At 42.3% G+C, this 27,963-nt stretch overlaps 2 protein-coding genes across 3 annotated transcripts; both read left to right on the top strand.

Moving 5' to 3' along the window:
* On the top strand, positions 1-15,300 carry LOC142853838 (fatty acid-binding protein, intestinal-like). 2 transcript variants are annotated; one of them, XM_075979000.1, is made up of 5 exons: positions 1-84; positions 10,163-10,271; positions 11,880-12,052; positions 14,176-14,283; positions 14,996-15,300. In XM_075979000.1, the coding sequence occupies exons 2-5, from the start codon at positions 10,205-10,207 to the stop codon at positions 15,044-15,046; spliced, it is 399 nt and encodes a 132-aa protein (XP_075835115.1). In that variant the 5' UTR covers positions 1-84; positions 10,163-10,204; the 3' UTR covers positions 15,047-15,300. The 2 variants fall into 2 exon arrangements, with proteins under 2 accessions (XP_075835115.1, XP_075835116.1); XM_075979001.1 differs by having other exon boundaries at positions 67-88.
* Positions 15,301-24,075: 8,775 nt separating this feature from the next.
* Arln (allregulin) lies at positions 24,076-25,969 on the top strand. Its single transcript, XM_075981464.1, has 2 exons — positions 24,076-24,391; positions 25,196-25,969. Coding segments are annotated over exons 1-2 (204 nt in total). The 5' UTR covers positions 24,076-24,188; the 3' UTR covers positions 25,197-25,969.
* The last annotated feature ends 1,994 nt before the right edge of the window (positions 25,970-27,963 follow it).

The raw sequence follows: 27,963 nt of genomic DNA, 5'->3' as shown, positions 1-27,963 counted from the left end.
AGGGAAACATTTACATTGACCAAAGGGGAAATTTACATAATTCTTGCTGGTGGATGGAGGGCTGAAGGATTGGCGAGCCGGAAGGTGAGTGTTGCAGGTGGACTGGGAGTGAGGGGTAGGGTCCCAGGGCATCTTAGGCCTCAGAGGAAAAACAGACACTAGGAGAGCCTATCCAGGCTTTAGCACCAAATGTAAGTGTTATAGTTCAGAATGAAAGGTATCCTAGCAGCGGGGAGCCAAGGAATAACACAAAGTCACACCTCATAATAAACTTGGCACAAGTGATGTGTTGAGGGTAAAAAAAATCAGGAGGGTGGTTACCTCTGCTTGGGCACAGCAGGGAACTGAGAAGAAGGTGGAGCTTATATAGAGTTTCTTCTGTGTTGTAGGGGGAGGGGAACCTTTCAGGGCGAGGCTTTCCAAGGTGGGATATTTTGGTAGGATTTCAATTCCAGAGTTTGAACATTTTACACTGTAGGGTGGTGCTGGGTCCAGCTGTTAGGGCAGTTGGAGTGTTTTGTGCGTGAAACCTGGCAGTTGGAGGTCTTCAGGTGAGGGGCCTGGCCACTCCTGTTCCTCAAGGGGTTTACAGGGAGGCTACTAATATTTTTTATTTAATCTTGTATCCACTTCAAGGAAGGGGCTTATCAGTTGTAGGGGTTCCCTGTTAGAATTTTTGGGGTTACTTATGTAATAGAAATTTTTAAAGTATAAGCTAGCCCAATTAAATGGTTCCCTTAAAAGAATTAACATGGCCAAGATTAACATGGTCTTTACCACCAATAAAACTCCAAGACAAAATTGGTACCAGGAGTGGGGTGTTGCTGTAATAAGCCCGGCCATGCTTCTGTCTGGAAGAATCTCAACTTAGGAAGCTTGGGTTAGGAAAGCAGTGGATGCTTTAAGCCCTGCTTAAGGGCCATGCTAGCAGGAACATAGAAGATAGTGATGCTGAATATGATTTGAACTGTGGGGGCCTGGTTCAAGGACATCTGGAGGAGAACTTTAGTATGCTGCCTAGAGATCATTCTTGTAATATTTTGGTAAAGAATGTGACTGTTCTTGCCTTGTTTGAGCAGTCTGACTGAGACTAAAGTGAAGAGTTTGGGATTAATTCCTGGCAGAGGATATCTCAAAACAACCTAGTATGGACTCTGACTTGGGGTTAATAATGTTCACTCTAATGAAGATTTACAATGAAAAAGAACAGGCTGAGCAAGTATGAATACAAACGGTGCAAATTGAAAGGAAAAGAAGCACCAGGCGGAAAAATGGACCTAAATCCTGTGTTCAAGGAAATAAACAGATTAAGAAATGGAATCCAGGGAGGGAACCCAGCTAAGTTTACAACTTGTGAAAAGGAATTAAAGAGAAGCTGAGCTCCAGATGTGGTAGTCCATGCCCTTAATCCCCACACTGGGAAGGCAGAGGCTAGCAGATCTGGTCTGGCCAGCCTGGTCTACAGATCCAATTTCAGGAGAGCTAAGCTTAGGCAGTGAAGGACAGAAAGCCAGTGAAGACATAATTGAAGAAGTTCCAGCCCCAGTAAGCAGCAGAACTTGGCAGCTTTGGCCACATGATTTTGGCTTAGAGTTAAGAATAGAAGAAACAGGTATGGAATTTGCCTGTGCAAGTGAAGAAAGCTGCTGAGGCCAGGCGTATGCTGGACATGTCTGTGAATGAAGGCCTAGTAGAAAGGCCATTGCATGAAGCTGTGACTTTGAAACCTAGGTTGCCTTGGAGACCCCAAGATGTTAGAGATGTCAGAATAGAGTGACACCTGCCAAGGAGAGCTGCTAACAGGGAGTAGAACCAGCCCTAGAGAAGAAGTGTATTGCAGTTAACAAAGCTGAACAGAGTTGGAGATTTAAAGAGCATTTTGACATCAGACATGGACATACAGAGTTTGGAGTTTGCCCAGCTATGTTTTAGTCTTGCTTTGTTCCAATATTTCCTCACTATGTTCCCTTTCCTATGTTTTGAAATGGTAGTGTATACCCTGTGTTACTATATGTTGGAAGTATGTGATCTGTTTTTTTTATTTTTATTTTTAGGGGATTACAGTTAAGAGATGGCATGAATCTTGAAAGAGACTTTGAACTTTGTACTTTTTTTTCTTTTTTCTTTTTCTTTTTGAACTTTGTACTTTTAAACATTGTCAAGGCTATTAGACTATGGGGACCTTTGAAGTTGGACTAAATAAATTCATTTTGCATTATGACATTGTTGCAAGCTCATGGGGTTCAGGGAATGGAATGGGGTAGTTTGAATGTAGCTGACCCCAGTAATCTCATAGCGAGTGGCACTATTGGGGGGTGACATTTTTGGATTGGGTATGGCCTTGTGAGAGGAAGTATGTCACTGTGGGGGCAGGCTTTGAGGTTACTTATGCTCAGGATACCACCCAGTATCTCAGTAGACTTCCTGCTGCCTGTAAGACATAGGACTCTTGGGTATCTCTCCAGTACCACATCTGCCTGCACACCTCCATGTCACCATCACGGTGATAATAAACTGAACCTATGAAATTGTAAGTGAGTCACTCCAATTAAATGTTTTCTTTATAAGAGTTGCTGTGGTCATGGTGTCTCTTCACAGCAAGAACAACCCTAAGACACTGTCCAAGTTGCTTTTGGTCATGGTCTTCATCACAGCAACTGAAACCTAATTAGGGCTCTCTGTCTTCATGGGAAGACCCTTTATCCTGAGGGAAGAGTCACTTTGTGAAAAGAAAACTGTGAGGGCAACTGCTAGCTTACCTGGCAATGGTAAAGCACAGGAAAGCTACTGAAGCAGTTTTACAGCTCTGCTCATTGCTGAACCAGAAACCTACATCCAGGTCTATAAATTCAGTTAGAGTCCATTTTTAGTGTCATTTTGTAGTCACTAAAAGCTTGTTTCAAAATTCTGGTGGCAGGCTCATTCTTGCCTAGTAAGATTAACAATAGCTCAGTGAGCTTGCCTTGCAAATGTGAAGAACCGAGTTCAAGTGCCCAGAACAAAGTCAAGCCCAGTAGCACACATGTGCAATCCCTTGACGCTTATAGTAGAATGGAAGGTGTTAACTGGAGAATATGGGGATGCTCATGGGCCAGCTAGCCTGACTTACACATTGCAGAACAAGAGACTCTGTTATGCAAGGTGGAAGGTAAGGATCATACATAAGGCTGTCCTTTGACTCACAACACGTATTGTGGCATACGTGTGCTTACATTCATACACACAAGGATGCACAAACCCATGTACACACAAAATACACACATGTACATACACAATACAAGAAAGATTAAAGAAAACATTTGCATTTCAGTTAATCTTCGTAAATTGCATTTGACTTATAATTAGGGAAGGGATTAATTAATTGATAGATGAATAAACAGGGAAAGGACAATTAAAATCAATAAGGAAACATTTTCCCTTCAAATTGGTTCCATTGAAATCAATACCCTCAACAGAGACATTATTTAAGGGGCAAATTCTGACCAAGGGTGGAGAGAGTGGGAGCAAATTACAACCTCTGATTGGCCAACTGTCTCAAAGGTTGAGCTCCCATGGAGATGAGCTAAACCAAAGGGTGGTTTACCCCAGATGTTGTGGCTGATCCAGAATTTCCAGACATAAGTAGCACCCACTGTCCCCCGGGACAGCAGGCTCAGGCACCACCCCCAGCGCTTATCTTTATTCAATCTCCTTTCCACATATATGTTGGTCTTTGATATGAAAAAGCTAAACAACTTGGGATAAAAAACAGAATTTATAAATTCTGAGGTTAAATACTATACCTCACTATGCCCTTCTAATTTTTATGACATAGTCAACAAAATGACCCAGAAATGTTCTTTCCCATCATTTAATGGGAGAAAGGGGATTTCTGTGAGTGTCTGAGGGTCAGTCCTCTGAGATAAGCTCAGGACATCTCTTTCCCTTGTTGATGACCTCTGGATACCATGATAAAATATTTGCTCCTTATCATGAATCTCCTCCTAGTCTTTTGGACTATACTGTGACCTTTATACCCAGCTGAAGGAGGGATATCAGACTCTGAACTCTTGGCTCAGTAGGGCAGTCAGACCATGGAACACCCTGGAATTACATAGTAAGGCGTGGAGATTGGCTGTAAAAGCAGTTGATATAAACAGTGCTGGAGAATGAGGCTTCTGCTTTCCTTTGGAGACATAGGCATGCATCAGCGCCAGCTTTTGCTAATGGCTGCTTCTTTCAGACCACTCTCTCAGGGGGATGAGGTCTGCAGAGCCAAGGGAAGGTAGCTGAATCCATAATATCCATAGCATCCACAGCCGCATCCTTCACTTCCCCAAACCCAAAGATGCTAAATCTTAGAGTCTGTAAGAACAGGAAACAAACAGGCCAGGTCCACCCTAAGCATAATAAGCTCAGTATTACCAACAGGAAAAGTCTTCGAGGTAAATGTCCTGCCCACAGGTCTTACGTAATTCTTTTTTCTAGATAGAATCTAGTAAGTGGTAAGAGTGGATTAGCTGTATGGAGAGGGAACTGGAGAAGTATAGTGTTGTAAAATAAGAGGGCACTTAAACATTTGGTGATGCTACAATACAATGGGTTTTCCAAGCTCGTAAATGGATGGTCAAGTATAATATGCCCATCTGTTAGCAGTGTGTGTGAATCCAAGCAGTGTTCTCTTACATCCGGGTATTTTCCTCCTCTCAGTAGTTTAAGGTGACCACAGACAAAGGGGGGAGTCCTAGTGTGAAAACAAGATTAGGTGAGCAATGGCAAGAAAGCACTCCAGAGCCTGCCTTTCAGGCCTCATCCTTGAGCTATGTGCTACTTCAGTGGCCTTGAGATCAGAGTGGAAACGTGCCTGATCAGACAACACTTATTCCTTGCCTAGCACATCCAAGGCACACCAGCCCCAAGGCGTCACCTGTGCCAGCCACAGTATTCCAAAATAACTTTCTAATAAACACCTAAAATATGAATATGAATTTTCTTCGTGAAAAAGTAAAGTGAGTAGAGGTATTGGCATTGGCTTCACACACTTAAAGAGATTCGTGGGTTTAGAAGCCTACGGGTGGCAGTGGCTGCTGAGGGAGGGAAAGTCACTGTCCTTCGCGGATTTGACAATAGGTTACCCATATACCTGTTGTTTTGATTTGAATAGGCATGGCCCTATAGACTCATGTGTTTGAATGCTTGGACCCTAGGACCTGCACTATTAGGAGGTATTGCCTTGTTGGAGTAGGTGTGGCCTGGTTGGAGGAAGTGTGTCACTGTGTATGTGTGTGTGGGGGGGATGGTGATTGTATGCTTAATCAGTGTAGAATACAGACCTATGAATCAAGATGTAGAACTCTCAGTTCCTTCTCCGGCACCATTTCTGTCTCCACGGTGCCATGCTTACTGCCATGACTACAATGGACTAAACCTCTGAACTGTAAGCCAGCCCCAATTAAATATTTTTGTTTATAAGTGTTGCTGTGGTCATGCTATCTCTTCTCAGCAATGGAAACCCTAACTAGGGTTCCCAAGGATATAAGTCTACATATTAGAGTATGTTAAGCTACTATCAAGTCCCCAAAGGACAGTGACTCTTCCTCCCTCAGCAGCCACCACCATCCATACATAGGTTTCTAAATCCATGAATCTCTGTAAGTGTATTGCCTGAGTTGCTGTTTTGCAGGGTTCGGCACCTAGGCCTATAATCTGACATGGTAACAATGACTACATGATGTTATTTATAAAGTTCATGATGGAAACTGAGCTGTCCACTTTTCAAAAAGATTGTAAAAAACAACCCCGTTAATATTTTAAGTAAGTTTACATTCGTAAAGAGGGAGGCATTCATAACTATCCTGGAACAAGCACATGGGCCTCAGATTAGACACACCTTGTAGAATCATCATGAACTTTTAAGTTTCCTTCCACATTAAAAGTATGCTAGGTTTTTGATGACTTGGAGATGGTAAGGTTTCATTGTCTTTGAGAACACCAAGGTGACACAGCTGATTTTTATTACATCTGAGGCTATGAATGAGAAGAACTTTCCATTATTAGAATCTTCCCCATCCTTGCTTGTGTTCTGACATTTTCTTCTTTCAAAGTGAAAGAATGAATCTAGTAGAGGGCAGTTTTCTTTCTAATGTGTTTCATTAAATAAGAACAAATACAGCACAGCTTCATAAAACCTGGGGCCCAATGGACAACAAATCAAAATTCTAAACTGTGATTCTGTTGCTCTGTGCAATATTAGGAGTTGTCGGAATCCTCTTCTCTGATGTGGTTAGAATTCTTAGCAGAATGCCCTGCTTCTCTGCTGTTGTTGAGTTAATGAGAGGTTCCCTGAGCACACTCATTCATAGTAATAGTATCTTGTCAGTCATTAACATCTTAAGACCCATTAACAACAAGGCTTCCTGCTTCCTGCTTCCTGCTCCAAGTGTTTCCTTTTCCAGCACAGGTCTCCTAAGCTGGAAACAGCAGCAAAAAAAGGGGGTGGGACAGACGTAGACTGCTGGTTGTTCTCTCATACTTGTCCCTCCCCCTGCTATACTGGGCTATGGCTTCTGAATCAGAAGTCATATGGTTTATGACATCTATTTACTTTGGAACAGAAAGTGAGAAAAACCATCTTGTTTAATAGCATCCATAATATCTGGCTTTTGTTCTCTCTCCACATGGCAAATGGTAAACCCTGATCCTGAGAGATTTGTGATGATCCAGAGAGATTTCTACCTCCTGAGACTTTGCTTAGTTGTCTACCAGTCTTCAAGACGAAAAGTCATCTTAGGACTCTCACGGTGTTGGAAGGTGTCCCTGAAGTCAGGGATACTGTCTTAGTTAGGGTTTTCTATTGCTATGAAGAGACACCATGACCACAGCAACTCTCATAAAGCAAACATGTATTTGGGGTCATTCACTTACAGTTTCAGAGGTTCAGTCCATTATTGCCATTATGAAGAAGATCCGGGAGGTATGCAGGTAAATGTGGTACTGGCTACATCTTGACATGCAGGCCATAGTAGGTAGACTGAGACACTCTGCAGTATCCTGAGCACAGGAAACCTCAATCCCTGCCCCCACAGTGTCACACTTCCTCCAACAAGGACAAACTTCAACAAAGTCACACCTCCTAATAGTGTCACTCCCTATGAGATTATGGGGGCCGATTGCATTCAAACTACCTCATTCCACTCCCTGTCCCCTATGAGCTTGTAACAATATCAAAATGCAAGCTGCATTTAGTCCAACTTCAAGTCGGACTAAGTTCCCATAGTCTAACAGTCTCAACAATGTTTAAAAGTCCAAAATTCAAAGTTCTTTCATGCAATGTCTTAATTGTAATCCCATATAAAATCATAGTAAAAAACAGATCACATAGTTCCAACATATAACAAGACAGGATATTCACTACCATTCTAAAACATAGGAAAGGGAACATACTGAGAAAATACTGAGCCAAAGTGAGACTGAAACCCAGCTGGGAAAATTCTAAACTCTGCATCTCCATGTCAAAGTACTCTTTAAATCCCCAACTCTGTTCAACTTCGTTGACCACAACACTCTTCTTTCTCTTGGGCTGGTTCTACTCTCTCTGTTAGCAGCTCTCCTTGGCAGGTATCCCACGACTCTGGCATCTCTCACATTTTGGAGTCTCCAAGGCAATTCAGGTTTCAACATCACAGCTTCTCACAATGGCCTCTCTACTAGCCTTCATTCACAGACATGCCTGACATATGCCTGGCCTTAGCAGCTTTCTTTAGTCACAGAGGCAAATTCCATAACCTGTTTCTTCTATTCTTAACTTAAAGTCAGAACCATGTTGCCAAAGCTGCCAAGTTCTGCTGCTTACTGTGGTTCAAAAATAACCCCCTTACTCAATTATATCTTTACTGTCTTTCTGTCCTTTACTGCCTACATTTGTCTGCCCTGAAACTGGATCTGGAGACCAGGCTGGCCTCTAACTCAGAGATCTTCCAGCCTTTCCAATGTGGGGATTAAAGGTATGCACTGCCACATCTGGATCTAAGCTTTTCTTTAATTCCTTTTCACAAGTTGTAAAGTTAGTTGGATGGGATCATCACCACTCCTTGTATTCCATTTCTTAATCTGTTTATTTCCTTGAACACAAGACTTAGCTCCATTTTCCTTTCTGGTGCTCCTTTTCTCCTCAAAACTTTGATCTTGTAATTCTCCCTGCTCAGTTTGCTTCTTTTCTTTATAAATCTTTACAAGAATGAACACTAGTAACCAATTGATGGAGTCTATACTAGGCTGTTTTGAGATTTCTTCTGTCCCCAGAATTCATCCAAAACTCTTTGGACAAGAGCAGAAGACAGCCATTTTCTCCACCAAAATATCCCAGAAAATATTTCTAGGAAGATACTAGTACTCTCCTCTGCAGCGTCTTGAGCAAGTCCCCCACAGTTCATCAAATCACATTTAGCACCACTGTCTTCCATGCTCCTACTAGTATGTCTCCTCAAACAGCTCTTAAAGTGCTCAAGTGCCTTTCCCATCTGAAGTCCCATGGTCCATATTCCTTCAAACAAATGCATTGTCAGGCCTAGCACAGCAACACCCCAGTCCCTGATACCAACTTCTGACTTAGAGTTTTTTATTGTTGTGAAGAGACACCATAACTGTGGCAACTCTTATAAAGAAAACACTTAATTTGGGTGGCTGACTTACAGTTTCAGAGGTTCAGTCCATTATCATCATGGTGGGAAACATGGCAGCATTCAGGCAGAGGTGGTACTAGCTACATCTCGATATGCAGGGCACGGAAAATAGACTGAGAGACACTTGGCATTATTCTGAGATTAGTAAACCTCAAACCCCACCCTCCCAGTGACACACTTCCTCCCACAAGGTCATATGCACTCCAACCAAGCCACACCTCCTAATAGTGCCACTCCCTATGAAATTTTTGGGACCAGTTACTTTTAAAATACTGCTTACCTTAAATACAACACCACAAAAAAAGGCATACTGGAAAACTTAATTTTAACTAATAAGCATTGAGCTTAGTATTTTACTGGAAGTTGGCATGGGAGGAGGGAGGGAAGAAAACTGAATTTGATAATGCATGATTGAAATGCCATGCTGAATTTCTTAATTTGTATAATTTACTCATGGTAATCAAGAATAAAATGTTCAAAAGAATAAAGAACTGATCTGCAAACACTGAAAACACATTCAGTTTTCACTTTTCAGATATAAACATAAAAATGGCCACTGTTACATAATTCTATTTGTGTGAAACGTCCTTAGATGTAGAAAGTGGATGAGAACTTAATGGTCTAAGAATAGGGAAATGAAAATCCATGGCTTAACTTAACTTGTGCTCAGTTCCTTCTCAGGGTAATGACACTGTTCCAGAATATGATAATGGCAGTATTTGGGCAAATAGTTAATAGATTCAATTTTAGGTTAATTTCCTCTCAAATAATCTTAGGAACAAAGAAAAGTGAAAACACACTTTTTAGTTCCAATAATCATTCAAACTTTAAATTTTCAATTGCATTTCACATAGTTTCCTAAGGCAACTGCTACTGGGAAAGGTTTGGGCTATTAAGTCTCATGTCCCATTGTTTGATGTATGCTACAAATTATAATACTATTATAGAGTGTGCACTTTGAATTTGTAAATAGAAAATTATCTAGGGTTTTTTTTTTTTTGTCTAATTCATTTTTGTTGTTTGGTTTTTGGCTGGAGTGGAACTCTCTATGTAGACCAGGCTAGAACTCATAAAGATCTGCCTGCCTCTGCCTCCCGAGGGCTGGGATTGAAGGTGTGTTCTACCACCCCCAACCCTAACTCCCCCCCTCCTTTTTCTCTCTCTCTCTTGGTCTTTCAAGACAGTGGCTGTCCTGGAACTCCCTCTGTAGACCAGGCTGGCCTCGAACTCCACCTACCTCTGCCTCCCGAGGACAGGGATTAAAGGTTGTGCCACCATGGTTCCCAGTTCTTGAAATATAAATGCCCACATGTGTAATTGGAGACAGATTAGGTATGATTATCAAATTTTATTTCGGCTCAATCACAGATGTAGATTCAAAGAAAACATACGAAGAGAAAGTAAAGGGGCATGGCATGTAATCTCTTGAACTTTAAACTTCCACATCATACTATGAATTGGTTCAAAGATAAGAAATAGGATAAATTCTCTCTTGTGGACAGGACTGAATCTCTGCTTTCCCAGAGGAATACACAGCTGAGGCCATGGCATTTGACGGCAGTTGGAAAGTAGACCGGAATGAGAACTATGAAAAGTTCATGGAGAAAATGGGTAAGCACTGCCTACCTGGGCGGCTCAGTGTTTGCTTTCTCCTGTGTGTGGTGGAGAATGCCCAGTGATGTAAGGCTTCAGGTGCGATGGTGCAGAGCCAGGAAATCCGCATCCACGCTTCCTGCTTTAGGAAGGACATCTTGTCTCCCTAGGGCAAGTGTTAGAGTCCCTGTGTTTTCTTTCCTCTCCTGTTGCACCTATGCAACTGAAAACTGAAGAAAGAAAATTCTAGTGAGTTATGATAATTTCCAGAGTTTAGAATAACACTGGATTATAGGAGGCAAGAAAACAAGGAACTTTTAATAAAGTAAGAGAACAATTTTATCAAAACTCAGTTTGACTAAACTACATACAATTCTCTTCTCTAAATTATCTAACTTTAGTAATAACCATAAAAAGCTGTTTACTTTAGTAAGGTCTAATTTGACTATATTATAAATGTCTAGCTAATATTCTGGCAATCTACACTACAAATTGGGCAAAAAGTCATTTCCCCAAATAAAATTTGCATAAATTATGTCTCATACTTAGGGATTTCAAATTTAAGTTTATAAAATTTGTACATTCAATTTATAATGAATTTAATCATAAAGCCTCTAATTTTCTGGTTTGGGCCAAACAGAAATGCCACAAAAATAAATACAATTATGAAGCAAGCAATACATGGTGCTATATGCCTTGATATTACCACTTCAGGAGTGAAATGAGAGCATTGTATATAAGTTAAAAACTAGCCTGGGTTATGTAGCAAGTTTGGGGCCCACCTGGGTTATGTACCTAGACCCAGTTTCAAACAGCAACAACAAAATCTATTTTGAAAGCAAAGTAGCATTGAAAAATTTAAAATATCTAGAACTGAACTTGTGTTTCTTTAATATATGAATATATATTATTTAATAATTATTTAATTCTCCATTCAACCTAGTTGAAATTTGACTGAACACTGAAGCACAGAGTTTGTTAGTCTTGTTAAAATTACTCGGGGCTAAGGAGCTACATTTTGTTGCTTCATTTACTGATGTGGAAAGTCCTTCTGTATATGTGTTGCTTTTATTGATTGATGAATAAAGCTATTTCAGCCAATGGCTTAGCATAGTAAAGCCAGGCAGGAAATCAGAACAGAGAGAGAGAGAGTAGGTGGAATCAGGGGGCATCTGCGTAGCTGCTGAAGGAGAAAGACCCCTGGAACGCCTGAACCTTACCAGTAAGTCACAGCCTCATGGTGATCCACAGATTAATAAGAATGGGGTAATTTACCATGTAAGAGTTAGTTAATAAGAATCCTGAGCTAACAGGCCAAGCAGTGCTGTAATTAATATATTTTCTGTGTGATTATTCAGGTCGGGGTGGTGGGGAAACCAAAGTGCAGTCTCCGTTTACAATTTACATTTTCTTAGTTTGGAAAAGCTGCTCGAACCCTTTCTCCGGATCTGCCAGAGCTTTGGCTTTCTCTCAAAGTGTCTCAGCGTTGCTGTGCACACATGACACTGTTTGCTCTTTCTCCTCCACCCACAAAATAAAGATCAGCAAACAAGACAAACTTAGAAAGGGAATCATTCTCTGTGGCGTTTTCATTCCTCGTTCCCTCCAATCTCTCTCCTTTCACAGGCATTAATGTGGTGAAGAGGAAGCTTGCATTGCATGACAATTTGAAACTGACCATCAAACAAGAAGGAAACAAATTCATTATTAAAGAATCATGCAGGTTTCGAAACATTGATGTTGTGTTTGAACTCGGTGTCAACTTTGACTATACTCTAGCAGATGGAACTGAACTCAAAGTAAGCCTTTTTTTTTTAAGCAATGCATTCTTGATTTTTTTTAAATCAATACAAAATAGTTTATCTCATGGAATGGTTCAACTAATGCAACCCCCTTCATTTATTGAAGAGGCCAATGAAGTTTTTTCATGCTTTATTTTATACACGTCACTGGCAAAATCTTTAACTATAATATTTTATTGGGATATGCATCTGGGAAAACATGATGCTGAACAATCAGATTTATAATAATTCTCTTAGATGGACTAAGTACAGTGATAGTCAGTCCCAAGGAAAGGGAAGGTTCTGTATTTTCAACTCTTCATGCTAGGAGACGACAAGCACGTTTATGATATCCAAGCACAGTAACTATTCATAAATATACTTGGACAATACACTTAGAAGCCAAGAATGAGGCTGACTCAGGAGAGTGTAGCAAGTACCAACCTCTGGGTTGTGTTTCAGCACTACATAAACACTGGGCATGGTCATACACGCCTGTAATCCCAGGACGTAGAAACTGCAGTCATGAGGATCATAAAGCAAAGCTTCTTTTCATATACAGAGTGAGTTTGCGGCCAGTCTAGGCCATATCTCAAAAAATTAATTAAAAAAATTAGTGAATAAGTGAGTATCCCAATGTGAAAGTCTAACTCGTGGTAAGTCATTAAGAATGAATGGTCCTTTTGCCCAACATTTGGGGAAGCTCAGGAAATTCTGTGGAAGAGTGGGGGAAAGGATTGTAGGGGCCAGAGGAGTCAAGCACACCACACTGCAAGAAAACCTACAGAATCAACAAACCTAGGATAATAGGGGCTCACAGACAGAACTAACAAGCAGGTAATCTGCATGGGACTGCCCTAGGCCTTCTGCCTGTATGTTACAGTTGTGTAGCTCTGTCTTCTTGTAGGACTCCTCAGGGCTGTCTCTGACTCTTATGCCTGCTCTTGTAACTCTTCCCCTTGTACTGGGTCGCTTTATCCTTCATAAGAGGGAAGGTGCCTAGTCCACTGCAACTTGATATCTCGCATTTGGTTGATATCAATGGGAATCGCGTTTCTGAGTAGAAACAGAGGAGGAATGGATGGGGTGGGGCAAGGTGTAGTGAGGTGGACTGGGAGGAGAGGAGGGAGGGGATTCTTTGGTCAGAATGTAAAAAAAAAAAAACCAAACAAACAAAGAACGTCCCTTTTACTGGTTGTTGGTGGCACATTAATTCCAGCACTTGGGAGGCAGAGGCAGGTGGACCTCTGGGTTTGAGGGCAGCCTGGTCTACACAGTGAGTTCCAGGATGGCCAGGGCTACAGAGAAAAACCCTGCCTTGAAAAATCAAAAGAAAAAAACAGTGAATTTTTTTTTTAATCTCAGAGTTTTTTTTTTTTTAGTCAGGTATGTTTTCAGCACCTCTCTCTCTCTCTCTCTCTCTCTCTCTCTCTCTCTCTCTCTCTCTCTCTCTCTCTCTCTGTGTGTGTGTGTGTGTGTTCGCATGCCCATACATGCCCACTGCAGAGGAAGAGGCCTTAGGAGGACATGAAGTGCTCTCATCCCCCATTGTATATCTTATTCTTTGAAACAGGGCATCTCACTGACCCTGGAGGTCGGCTGATGGCCATGAAGCCCCCATGATCCTCCTGTCTCTGCCTCTGCAGCGCTGGTGCCATAGGCGTGTGTGGGCACACCTGACTTTGTACCTGGACTCTGGAGATTTGAATTCGGGTCCTCACGATTGGGCTACGAGTTCTCTCACCAGCTGAGCCATCAGCCCTGCAATGACAGTATGGCTGTGAATATTTTATCCCTAATGATAATCCTTTCTCATCTGCACTAAAATTTGGCACATAGCAATTGTCAGCAGAGTGGTGCTTAACAGTTCCCAGGGCAGCCTTGGCTCCCGCAGCTCGGGGCCAGTCCTCTTTCTGACTTGTGAGGAGCTGCTCTGTCATTCCACAGTCGCTGCACATGTAAAATGAGGGCAATGTATTACTGCATAGCGTCTATAGGGCCACTGTGAAAATGTGGGTCTGTAAAACTGGAAATCATATTAAAGACATGTAAGACCATAATATAATATAATATAATATAATATAATAAATAAATAAATAAATAAATAAATAAATAAATACTGCATTATTATTGTGATGCAGGGGACCTGGAGCCTTGAGGGAAATAAACTTACTGCAAAATTCACACGAGTAGACAATGGAAAGGAGCTGATTGATATCTGTGAAGTTTCTGGTGATGAGCTAATCCAGGTAAGTTGTAAGAAAGGTTTATAACTACATTCCAAAGACAAAAATAATTATGAACAAGAATTTTGTCACTGTTAGTTACTCCTTGTGGAGGCTTTGAAAGAAAATGGCCCCACCAGGGATTGACACTATTAGGAAGTATGGCTTTGTTGGAGTATGTATGACCTTGTTGGAGGAAGTGTGTCGCATGGGGGTGGGTTTGAGGTCTCCTACGCTCAAGCTATGTCCAATGTCAATCAGGGTCCACTTCTGTTGTCTGTGGATCAAGATGTCAAACTCTCAGCTACTTCTCCAGCACCACATCTGCTACACGCCTTCATGTCCCACCATGATGATAATGGAAACTCTCAAACTGATAGCCAACACCAATTAAGTGTTTTCCTTTATAAGAGTTGCCATGGTTATGGTGTCTCTTCCCAGCAGTAACATCTAAGACACAGCTGTAATAAGTAAACTGTTTCTTGTTTCATATGTGTGTGAGAGATATCTATTTACTGAAGAGAGTTTACACATATACATACAGCAATTTGCATTTTAACAAAAAACATAAATGTCTACAACCCAAAATGTAATTTTAATGGTTCTATGCTATAGCTTCATAAAGTGTTTCAATCAAATATAAGAAAATATATGACAACCTTGAACATTACTGCTTTTCTTAATTTGGGATTTTATCTTAATGACATATCCTGTTGTGTTGGTCACCATCTTTCAGACCTACATATATGAAGGAGTCGAGGCCAAGCGGTTCTTTAAGAGGGAATGAGCAAGCTTCTTGGAGCCCAGAGCAGCACTGAAGAGCTGAACTGTGGTCAGACTTCTCTCTCCATCGTGTTAATGAGAGACAGATTCATCCTTCCCTGAACTCCAGCAAATTTCCAGTCTTGTCAATGCCTAAAATGTAACTGCGAGTTAGGACTTCGTTTGCTTTATATTCCTAAAGATATATATGAAGTGGTATTTAAAAGGGAAATAAATATTGTTCTCACAACGCTTTGTAAGTAGTGTTTCCTTAAATTAAAAAAAGTCACGCGGTATATGCATTGATGGCTGTTTCTTAAATATTTTATTTGCGTGTGTACTGAGTTTTAATTTTTCCCCACATATGGAATTGATGTCTCCCACATAAAACACCTTGAGTGGTCCCTCCATATACAATAAAAATGTATATCTATCCTGTTTTATTCTACAGAAAATGAACCAAAATGTGGATTGAAGCTTTCCTTTGAGTAGATGGAAAGTCTCTTCAGTTCTCTCTCTCTCTCTCTCTCTCTCTCTCTCTCTCTCTCTCTCTCTCTCTCTCTCTCTCTCTGGGCCTGTGTGTGAGCGAGCCTCACCCTGGCCAATGAGAACTCTTAGTTCCAGCCCAGTTCCAGGCTAACTAGTGTGAACGTGAGAAGCCACTTCATCTCTTTGGGATCTAGTTCAGGCAACTCTAAAATGAGGTGACTGGACTGGGTTTCTAAACTTTCATTTTATATATATATATATATATATATATATATATATATATATATATATATTATTGTTTCTTAACAATAATCAGTACTCTCCCGTTCTTGAGCAACCATTTGGGACTATGCTGTGGGGGAGAGAGTGCTGGGGTGTTAGAGAGCATGGGGTGGAGAGAGAACTATCACGTATGTTGTTAAACATGGCTGCTTTCATGGGCTCACAACCTGTTCTGGCTCAGAAAGGCCCTATGTTTGTTTTAATGTCTTGCTGTTACTTTCTTGAGATTCTCAATAACAAGGAGCCCTTGTATTTTCATTCTCAACTTTCCTTCCATTTGTGAGTGTGTGTCCATGTACACGGTCATGTAAGGGATTGCTCGTACACGTGTGTGCCTGGGTGTGTACGGAGGCCAGAAGTTGACACTGAATATCACTCCCTATTCTTCTCCACCATAGTGTGGGGGAACAGGATCTCTAACTGAAGCTGGAGCTCATCCATCAGTGACTGGCAGGTCAGAAAACTCTGGGGACCCTCCTGTATCTACTGCCCTCCCAGCACTGGAATTACAGAGGTATACCGCTATGCCAAGTTTTTATGTGGGGGTTAGGGATCATAACTCGGGCCTGCTCCTTCTGCAGTGCTTTGCCCCCCAAGCCATCTCAGATATCAGCTCCCCTTGTGTTAACACAGGCCCTGAAAACTACTTTGCCAGTCCTGTCCCTAGGAGCTGCCTGCTCAGAAGTACAAAGAGTGTTCTCAAAAGAATAACTAGACAGTGCCAACACGACATTAATGGGCACTTGAAGACCTAAATGTGTAGGTAAGGTCTAGAATGGAAGCTAGAGGAGGTTTTGTGGGCATGGAAGGCAGGAAGGACACTCCAATTATGAAATGCATCTTTATCTCTGTTGCTATTGCTTTCACTGGAGTAGAGGAGTGCCATCTGCTGGGCAAGGACATGGACTCTTTCCTTTTGTGCTTTGGAGTCTGCTGCAAAGACATCTGGCATCCCATGTTCTAAAGTTTAAAATGATATTGAACGTTTATGTGGCTCCAAATTCTGTACAAACAAAACTAACACAAAGGTTCATTTTCATTCTGCAGAATCAATTGTTTAAGCTGCTTTTGTTTACTAAACGGAAATATCATTAACAGTTGGTTTAGGGTGATCTTGGTTCTGAGTCAGAGTACCTGAAGTAGCACTACCATCTTGAAATGTGAGTAGTTATACCACATTTGCTAATACACGGGGTAGTTTTTATCTACTTTGCTCAAGCTCAGCAGCCAACATTCAGGCTACTGATAAAACTGGCTTTATTGAAGAACTGAATGGAAGGGAAGAATAAGCAAGATAAAGGCAGCTGAGAAATATCAGGAGGCATGGAGCAAATCAGGAGGCATGGTAAGGAACTGTTCCAGAGGGTGTCTCAGTTCGCCTGTGCCCCCTGAGGATTCCATTAGAATACAGGGTTACAGACGTCTCCCTGGTATATAATCTTGACTACCAAGAATCAAAGAGAAAACATAAAATTCAAATCTGGTCATGTGGGATTCCCCTCTGTATGCTATGAATATGTTTTATTGCCATTGGTTAATAAAGAAGATGCTTTTGGCCAATGGCTTAACAAAATATAGCCAGAGAGAGTAGGTAGAGTCAGGGAGAAGCCATGTAACTGCCACAAGAGATGAAACCTTACTGGTAGATCACAAACATGTGGCAATATACAGATCAATAGAAATGGGCTAATTTAAGATGTAAGAGTAGAAAATATGCTTAAGCTATTGACCAAATAGTATTGCAAATAATAGTTTTGGTGTGATTATTTCAGCTTTAAGAGGCCAGGAACGAACAAGCAGCCTCCCACTACAACCTGATAGTCAGTGTTGAGGACTGTGAGAAGGTGAAAGATTAGAAGAAATCACAAGGGAAATGTTTTGGAATATTATTTTCACTATGTAAATAGGTGTTACATATATTTATGCTACATTTATTTAATGCTGTAGGGATGGGTTACCGTTGTTTAAGCTGCATTTGTTCAATTATGTAAAGGTGTGTTACATTTGGTTCACCTTGCCTGCCTAAGGCACCTGAGTGGTCTAATAAGAAGCTGAATGACCAGCACTTGGGAGGCAGAGGCAGGCGGATCTCTGTGAGTTCAAGACCAGCCTGGTCTACAAGAGCTAGTTCCAGGACAGGCTCCAAAACCACAGAGAAACCCTGTCTCGAAAAACAAAAAAAAAAAAAAAAAAGAAGAAGAAGAAGCTGAATGACCAATAGTGACCCAGGAGAGAAATAAGCAGGGCTGGCAGGCAGAGAGAATAAGTAGGAGGAGAAATCTAGGCTGGAGGAAAAGGAGAGAAGAACAAAGATAACGAAGGAGAAATTCATGCCAGGAGCCAGAAGTCAGCCAGCCAGAAATGGAAACAGAAAGAAAAAGAAAAACAAAAGAAAAAAGCCCCAAGGCAAACCACAGATAAAGAGAAAAAGATTCAAATAAGAGCTAAGATAAAGCCGAGCATTCATAACTAATAAGAAGTCTCCATGTCTTGATTGGGGAGTTAGTTGTGGGCCCCAAAAGAAAGCTTGCTACAGGGAGAGGCCTGTGTTCTCTTGAGTCTCAGTTCCTCTTCAAGGCCATATCCTCAAGTCTCCTTTCCAAACAATTCTGTTACACACACACACACACACACTCGGATGTATACACACTTGCTCACACACACAGAGATACACAGACACACACACACTTGGATAAATACACACTTTCACAGACAGATACACTCACACTCAATATATACACATAGACACACACACTCACACACAGAGACACACACCACACACAAACTTGCAAGTACGTGCACACATGTGGAAGCTCTTGCATGCCAATTCCATGAGAGTTAAAGAGCAGACCTCTTCCTGAGCTTTCTGAAACACCTCTCTGTGTAAAGGAGCACATGATTGAGGCCATTCCTTTGCTCCACTTCCAGATGATGTGACAACGGAGTTTGAGCAGGGACGCCGAAGGGCAGACGTGTGACAGTTTCCCTTTATCCAATGATCTGAGCAGGAAGAATGGATGAGCACAGCTCCACACTCCAGCCCAGATAAGTGCTTGTCCTCTGTGCTCCAGAGCAGAGCTTTTCACCTCTTTTTTTCTGCTGATTTGTGTAGTTAATTTTTTATGCAATCTATGTCGATCATGTTTTTCTCCTCTCCCGGCTTCGCCCAGATCTTCCTCACCTCTCTACCCCCCCAATTTTCTCTTAAAAAAAAAAACTCAAACACCTTTCTAGACCTGCAAAATCACTGAACCAAAAATCAAAACAACCAAATGGCCAATTAAAATATTTTTTAAATATGAAAACAAAATCAAAATTACACCCTTCCCCCCTCAAAAGTCCATTGAGTTAATTTTGTGTTGGCCACCACTCCCGGGCATGAGTTCTGCCGTGGTGTCTGGTTGATATGAGCAGCAAGAGTCCCCTGGAGAAAGCTGATTTCCCTTTACCAGTGGGTGTAAATTCTCCTCTTGGTTATGAGTAGGATCCCACGTCAGTCCTCCTCTCAGTGCTCGGACCCCTCTGACTTGAACCTATGAGGTCTATGCATGCCATAGTCTGTAAATTCGTATGTACATCAGTCCTGTTGAATCTAGACTTTTTTTTATCTCTTTGATTTTGTTCGTTTATTAACCTAACCAGTTCTCTTAAAATCTGGTCTGGTAAAGACTAACAGCCTCCAGAGCCTGTTTTTTTTTTTTTGTTGTTGTTGTTGTTTGTTTGTTTTTTTTTGGTTTTTCGAGACAGGGTTTCTCTGTAACTTTGATGCCTGTCCTGGAACTAGCTCTTGTAGACCAGGCTGGCCTCGAACTCCCAGAGATCTGCCTGCCTCTGCCTCCCGAGTGCTGGGATTAATGGCATGCGCCACCACATCCCAGCTTTCCAGAGCCTGTTTTAACCTTACCCAGTTTCAACCGTATTTTACAGGTCACTCCTGTTGTCCGAGCCAAGACAAAACACTCTGTAGACAACACCGTCACCTGCACCCTGCAACTTCACCATTGCTACCAACTCTCCTGGATCAAGGATACCTACCAACTAAAATCTAGTTGTATCTGATACACCTGAGCCTCACCTGTACAACTAAGGCATTTCTCTGTTCCATTCTTTCTGGCAGTTAATGGCTTTCCATGGCTAGCCCCATCCATAGGGCCCATAATAACAATATTTTTTTCTCCTAGCCACCTGCCTTCTCATCTTCCTCAGAAAACAGCTGCCTGAGGACTCCAAGATGACAGTACACCAGATGCTATGCCAGCTACTCCTCTCGCTAAGCATGAGCCCAACTCCCAGCCCCCCCCACACACACATTGCCCCATGCCTGCAGGAAGTAGCCAGACTTGAGCCTATGCCCCTATATCCAAGGAGTCTGGGATGATGAGAAGCGTCACCTCAGCCCCTGGCATTTATCCTTGGGGTACCAAGAGAGTGCCAATGGAGCAGAAAGCTCCATTTCAAGCCCCCTCCCTCTGGGAGTTGCCTTGGTCTGGATTCCACCTCCGAAAAAGCCTGCCAATCACTGAGCCCTTCGTGTGGGGGGGGATCAGGACCACTCCCATGGGCTATTTAGGCTGCCACCGAGAAAAACAACATGTGGTTTTCAGGTTTTACATGGTTACCCCGGGCCCTGCCATGCTCCCTGCCATCAGGGAGCACTGCATTTATTAAACGTGGGCATTTTTTAGTCAGTCTAATTTGGTCTGATTGGATTTATTTGTGTCGGTGGAGATGCTTGTCTTAAGAATTATTCCTAATGGGCACGAGTGCTCACAGAGAAACATTGGAGAAACCAGGAATGCTTCTACCACAGAGGGTTGTCTTCTCCAGGGAAGAGATGTATACCTGGTTTCCACCCAGAAGGCTGGGAGTGGATATTGTTAATAACGCGGTGACTTGTGTTATCTGCTGGGCCTGGCCTCACCCAAGTTCCCCAGAATGGTTATCCCAAACTCTCCTTTGCTAGACCTTTAGCTTTCTCAGTCCATAGAACCCATCCTTCGGGTAGATGTCACGTGAACTTTATAGCCTGCTGACTTCTATGCTGTCTCCGTTAGAGATCATACCAGCTCCTAGGCCCTTAAGCTATAGAATCCATCTTCATAGTAGTGATCACAAGTACTTTGCAAAAGAGTATTGTTGAGTTTTTTGACTCTTTGTTCTTTGGGGACCCACCACCCAGCTCCCAAATAATCACACAGAGACTTATTCTTTCTTATGAATGCTTGGCCTTAGCTTAACTTATTTCTAGCCAGCTGTTCTTAACTTAAATTATCCCATCTACCTTCTGCCTCTAAGCTTTCGCCTTTATTTATGTATATCTTTTCTTTCCTTTTTATTCTTTGGCTGGGTGGCTGGCCCCTGGCATCCTCCTCTCCTCCTTTTCTTGCTCTTTCCCCTCTTCTCTTTTTCTCCTTCTATTTATTCTCTCTGCCTGGCAGCCCCACCTCTTGACTAGCTATTGTCCATTCAGGTCTTTATTAGACCAGTCAGGTAGTTTTAGACAGACAAAGTCACACAGCTTCACAGAGTTAAACAAATGCAACATAAAAGAATGCAAGACATCTTTGCATCATTAAACAAATGTTCCACAGCATAAACAGATGTAACACATCTTCAACTAATATTCCACAGCGGTAGGATGTATTTCTCTCTTGAATGTGTTAAGGCCTACCTGAGGCTCAGTGGGGCTAAGGAAATGTTGCACGCATATGTGATAATATACCTTGACTTAGTACAGTACTTATTTTTCTATGCTTATCATTATTACTGTGTGTGCGCGCATGCTCACATGCAATGAGGGACATCTAGGAATCCGTTCTCTCCTTCCACATGTGAGTTCTGAGAATTGAGTGCAAGTCATCAAACTTGGCATTGAATGTCTTTACTAGTTAAGCCATGTTGCCATTCTGACTTGTTTTTTATTTTATTTTTATTTTTTATTAATTTAATTTAATTAATATCTGCCTACATGCCAGAAGAGGGCACCAGATCTCATTACAGATGGTTGTGAGCCACCATGTGGTTGCTGGGAATTGAACTCAGGATCTTTGGAAGAGAAGGCAATACTCTTAACTGCTGAGCCATCTCTCCAGCCCCCCTACTTGTTTTTTAAATTAAACTTTTAACCAGTGGGTATACAAACTCCTTCCTCAACACACTCCACATTTATTTCTAACACGAGGAGTAACCAAGAATCAGCACAATTCTGAAGAAGAAAAGGATCCTTCAACTGAATTTAATATGAATGACCCTCTCTATTTGCATAATTCCTGTCTCCAGGGAATCATCCCCTCTACATGGATGTGACTCACTCAGAGCCAAGGATGCTTGAGAAGATTGCCCTTCCTGACTGGACAGATCAAGAAGACAAAAACCTCCACTGGGATGCAACCCCACTGAGCTCCAAGGATACCTAGAAAGACTTCAGAATTTTTTTCATCTCGTGTCAGATTTCTTCCATCTTAATAAATTCAAGTTTTATCACTTCTATTTCAATAACTAGAAACAACTGGTCTTACCTGGCTATTGGACGTATGATCCACCTCTGGAAAAATTAGAAGTTTACTTATTCTTCTTAATTTCTGTAAACACTCGATGTCATTTAAACCCAGGGAATTTCTAGCCTACTAATGGCTTGAATAATCTTGTCTACAGTGCAATCTGATCAATCCTTAGACGGCTCTCATTTTCACAATCTACAAGGCAAAGGATACAGTAGTTTTCTTTATGGTTGTCTGCTATCTTTGTATGACCCTAGTGTTAAACGGAAGTCCATTAGCTAACTGTATAATAATAGAATTGAGGTTTTGTATTTAGAGTTCACTTTATGGTTACTTTAGCAATCTTAAATAATTTACTCTTTTTGCACAATTTTCTATGTCTGTAAAATGATCCCAGCTTTGGCTTTTATGAAGATTTAATGGTAGTGCATGTGAAAATACTACACAGTCTCATCTCCAGTAACAGAACCAACTTATATGTCTAATTAGATTTTTAAAAATTCAGTAGCTATAGCACAGCAACGGATAAGAATATTTTAAATGTAATAGCCTGGTGGTATGAGTCAGCCATTTTCATTAGCATTCTTTCTGGGGCCATACCCAACCTTTGTATTGTCTGCGCAAAAACACGACAGTTTATTCTGGAGTCACTTTGAGTCGCCATGGCCTGGGAACACAAGATTTAGCGTTCCCAATTCTATTTTCCAGTGTGGAAGCAGTTTCATGAAGTCTTATGTTACAGAACATACATTTAAGGCAAGTTTAAAATACTTTGGTGGGTATAGCAGGGAGGCAGTTTCAGAGATGCTGGGAGCTTGTCTATAGGCCCAAGATACTAACTAAGCTTTTGGATGGTCGAGTCCAGTGGGCTGCCAAGAACCAAAGGGTTCTTATCGATTAATCACAGGGTGTTGTGACACAGAGATGAGAGGCTTATTAAATATACTCCCATGAAATACCTACGTAATTCTCACTCTGATCCTTCGGAAAATCCCTGGTTGTAATTATGATGTCCACCTATTGTTTCAAAGATTAAGAGCAAACCGACTGAACAAAACGATTCATGCATAAGACAATAAAAAGCCGGAAGGTTTACAGGTATTGCAGGGATAATCCTACCGGGAATGTCCAACCTTTTGACATTGCCACACAAGGTTGTCATCTACAAAGCTCACACTGGAGCCTCTCACGACCCATAAGAAACAATCCCCACAGTCCCTGGTTTATATAAAGGGAGTGTTAATAGGTGTAAAAGAAACAATCCCCACACACGCTGTTTATTGAAGACTGGGAATTTTGTGCGTGGGCACAGCTGGAATCCTTAGAAGGCAGTTTCTGAAATAACAGGCACACCTCAGAGCAAAGGGGTCGTGACAGTTCTCTTTCTAGAAACCGGGAAAACCGGCTCTGCGCTGCAGGTGGCAGGGCAAGCTACGTGGGACAGAGCACCTTCGCCCGGCGGTGCGGCCCCGGCAGGAGGCGGGGCGGGGCGGGGCTAGGAGCGCCGCGCCGGGCTCCGGAGGAGGAGCAGGGCGCCTGCGCGAGGTTTCTCAGCGGCCCTGGGTGTTGGCGCGCGTTCCCGAGGAAGCGGACCGAGGCGCGCGCGAGTTCCTAGAAGGGCGGGCGCCTGCGCGGGGACGGAGAGGCGGGGCGGGGCGCCTGCGCGCGGACGCAGAGGCGGGGCGGAGCGCCTGCGCGCGGACGGAGAGGAGGGGCAGGGCGCCTGCGCGCCTCCCGGGAGGCGGGGAGGGTGCCTGAGTGGTGGGCGTGGCCGACTGGCGTTGGTTGCTAGGCTGAGGCGGGCAGGGCGTCAGACTTAGTCCGCTCCTGGTTCGGCCATAGCGGAAGTGCGGATTCGAGCGGCTCCCAGGTGCGCCGAGCTGCAGCGAGAGCGAGATGGAGTTGAACCAGGCGGCGTCTGGCACCGACGGTGTCCGCGAGCGGGGAGGCTCGGACCGAACTGAAAGGAGGGAGCAGAACCGAGATGAGCGGCGTCAGTCCGGGACGAACGGGCTCCCGAAACACTCCTACTGGCTGGATCTCTGGCTCTTCCTCCTTTTCGACCTGGTGTTGTTCATCTTCGTGTATCTCTTGCCCTGGTGAGTGCAGAATTGAAGTGTTCAGGTTGGGGGTTGCTCCAGGCTTGTCGGGGACGGGGCACAGCTAGAGTTGGCCGAGTCGGGGGTGGCGCGGGGAGGGAGAGCGACAATGGGCTTCCTTTGCAGCCGTGCCAGTGTGGAGGAAACTTGGCTTCCCACGTTTGCTATCTTGGGTTCCCGAATGACCACGAAGGAACTGAAGTTAACTTCTAGAAACTTTTATCTTTTATTAGAAGCCGTAGTATATCATTAGTAGGGTGTAATAGATTAAACGTGATTTTATCTAAAAGTGATTTGGATATTGTGTACGTGCTTAAAACCCGTACAGAAGCAGGCCATGTCATGCTTAAGCCTTGTCATGACATGTCTAAGCCTTGTCAATTTATGTAGCTATGTTTATTATCTTCTAAATTATCCCTATTCCTACATCTGTCAAAGAATGGAGTATCTTAAACTTCTTTGCCACCTATTTCCGTCCGCCGATTTTGTGGCAAGTTAGAAGGCAGAGGAAGGGGTGGTGGAGAGGATGCAGAGTAGTGAAAGGATAGGAGTTCCTTTTTTTTTTTTTTTAATAACTTTTCCTAAGCCATTTTGGTAGAGGTAGACATTTCAAGAACAGCGAATGTCTGATTTTCGCCTCTGATTCGAAAATTCAAGACTTCATGACCTAGGCCTTTTGTTTTTCCTTACCAATGTAAATTATGTAGGGATAGGCATATGATTAGCAATCTAGGTGTTCCGTTTGGCATTAAATGTCAAAATAAGCAGATACAGGAAACGGTAACCAGCGTTTGGTTTTTGCAGACTGTTTTGCCGAGATGTCAAGAGCGTGTGGCTTCTGGGGTGAATCCTGAATACTACAGACTTCTTGAATAAAGAGGATTTCCAGCAGCTGAATTCCAGACCTCTAACCTTTCCTTAAGCCCTGACCTCCTCAAAATAGCACCGTGTATTTCAAGCCTGTTTTTAGTGCTTGAATTAATATTATTGTAGCTAAATGATATATGTATATATAATATATTTTTAATAATGCTTTCAACTTAAGTACTTAAGGGAAATGTATGTGGAATTTACTCACCACATGAGGTATTGGGGCCCTCACTATTAACCAGGACACAGCGGTCAACAACAGAGGAAAAAAACCATTCCTTTGTGACACTATCTTGAGTATTGTTTTAAAATATTTATCGTCTGTGGTTGGGTAGGTAGCATTTACTCAGAAATGCAATGGTCCCAAAGCAGCCAGTATAAGTACTTTGGAAGCTGTTCTTTTTCATCCTAAGATTTGTGTAATTAGAAATTGGTTACTGTTGGTTTTAATGCTGTTCAGTATGAGAAATGCCTAAAATATAGGGGGGGCTTCTCCCTTATAGTTAAGTCATATTTGGTAAATTGTTAACAGCTATGTCTTCAGGATATTGTTGCATTTGCTTGGATAATTTTTTGTAATTGTAATTTATAGTTGAAGCATTTGTATCAGAACACAGGACTGGGAGGACACTGAGTATACTAGACTGTGTGACCCAGTTTGTACTGTGTACTAATTTTCTCTAATAAATGTTTAGTTATACTGCTGAATTTGGTTTCACTGTGTCATATTCTCATGATAAAGCAGGGAGGTTAATAGTCCTGACATAGCTCACATGCACTTTATTCTCGAGCCCCAAAACTGAAAATTTATAGTATGGAGATCTTAGATGATGGTTAATTTTTGGGTCACTTTATTCCTGGGTATGTTTCTGTTTCTGGAAGATAAACTAATATGCTGGAAAAATGGTAAAGATACTCGCCCCCATGTGGGACCACCAGTTCTTTGAGAACCTGGATGAAAAGGGAAGGCAAGTTCTCTGTGCTGGGACATTTATGTGTATACCGTCCTGGGATGAATGAAGGTTGTGCTGAGCTACTCTAGACTAAGAACAAGACTAGGATCTTGAGGACAAGCTGGGCTCAGCATAGCCGTCCTCTCCAAGCACAACTGTTCTTACCTCGGAGTTAGGCATAACAGGCGCAGCTGTAACTGTTCTGAGCGCCATGACATCCAGTCACTGCCTTAATGCCTCCCCTTAAAATAGCTTCCGAAAGCTTTTGACTGCCATGCCCACTATAGCTGCACAACTGTATTTAACAAACTATTCCTGGCCTTCTCATGATTATTCTGTCGCCTAGTGCCAACTGCCACATCAACTCCAGTGTTGTCTGTGTGACATGACGTATGTCATTATGCCGGACGGGAGCTACGTGTCCTATGGGACTAGGCTTCCTAGAGGTCAATGGCAGACGGCCCAGTATTGGCCACCGATGAGGCATAGACTGGTTTCTCGATTAGCTGGCTATGCGAGATATGGGCTTTGCACAATCTCTTTTATAATAATGATATTCTTATATCTACAAGACAAGGATTATCATTCAGGAACAGCTCCGGGATAGGGAAGCAAAGTATGGGAATGTATAAGACTACAGCAGAACCATTGTCATACACGGGGGTGTATTATGAGCAAGGGAATAGTTGCGTTAATGTTGATGGACAAAGACTTATATTATACTCTGAACTTTATGGATAGGCTTGCTAGATCTCATCCCCCATGGTGTCTGCTGCATAAGAAGGTACTAAAAAGTATATTTCAGCAGGTGCAGAGAACTGATTAGACATATTTGGTCACTAGATGAGGTAAAGAAAGGGTTAGGAAGAGGAAGAGCCATGATCGTGATAATGAGACAGAAACTTTCTATTCATAAGATGAAACCACTTGTCTGAAGTTTACGTTCCCAAGGACAAGATTTCCTCTTCTAAGGATGTTTTATGTCTAACACCTGTCCCTGATAATATGCTTTTCTTAAATATTGCTGATGTGACTAAAAGAAGCTTTCATACTGTGCCAACCAATGATACATGACCTTCTGATTTGTTTTGTTTGAATACTATATAATGAAAACATGAATTCAGTAAAATCACAGCAGATTCCAACCACTCTCTTGTGTGTTGTGTCTGTCATTCGCTGAACTTGGGCCTTCCTGTGTACCAAGACCCTGCTTCTTCCACGGTCTGAGTGGCTCCCTCCGTGGCAGCCAACCTGTGAATTTCTAGGTGTGGTGCCATGTCTGTGAACATTAGCACTACAGATTTCTTAGTTCTCAGGCTTTCAGACTCTGGCTAGTCTCCTTGGTTCTCTGTCCTAAGCTGTGAACTGGAATTCAAGCTTTCCTAGGCTTCAAGTCTACAGTGGACAGTTGAGGAAACTGCTGAGCCTCGATCACGTGAGCCAATGCATGCTAAATTAATTCCTATCTACCTACCTACTTACCTGTCGTGCTCTTTCAAGAGCTCTGCCCACACTGAAATTTCAGAGTACCTGGTAGCTGTAGTAGGCTGGCTTGGGGCTCAAGAGAAATGTGCACTGTAATTGACACCAAAGAGCACGAAGTCTGAATCTCCGATAGATAATTACATTTTTTAGTAAACTGTGGTGCTCACACTTGGGAAGTTACCAGAAATATGTAAATGGAACTTCAAGGCACGCTGAAAATTTGTTCCCATCAAAGATAGCAAAAGAGTAATCTGGTAAGTTCCT

The sequence above is a fragment of the Microtus pennsylvanicus genome, chromosome 7 (assembly GCF_037038515.1).
Source record: "Microtus pennsylvanicus isolate mMicPen1 chromosome 7, mMicPen1.hap1, whole genome shotgun sequence".
In the NCBI taxonomy this organism is placed as follows: domain Eukaryota; kingdom Metazoa; phylum Chordata; class Mammalia; order Rodentia; family Cricetidae; genus Microtus; species Microtus pennsylvanicus.
This window is presented reverse-complemented; position numbering and strand designations above follow the sequence as displayed.

Coding starts and splice junctions, on each gene's coding strand:
- LOC142853838 (XM_075979000.1), top strand. CDS start 10,205: ATGGCATTTGACGGCAGTTGGAAAGTAGACCGGAATGAGAACTATGAA. Junction 10,272..11,879: donor AAAGTTCATGGAGAAAATGG/GTAAGCACTGCC, acceptor CTCCTTTCACAG/GCATTAATGTGGTGAAGAGG. Junction 12,053..14,175: donor CAGATGGAACTGAACTCAAA/GTAAGCCTTTTT, acceptor ATTGTGATGCAG/GGGACCTGGAGCCTTGAGGG.
- Arln (XM_075981464.1), top strand. CDS start 24,189: ATGGAGTTGAACCAGGCGGCGTCTGGCACCGACGGTGTCCGCGAGCGG.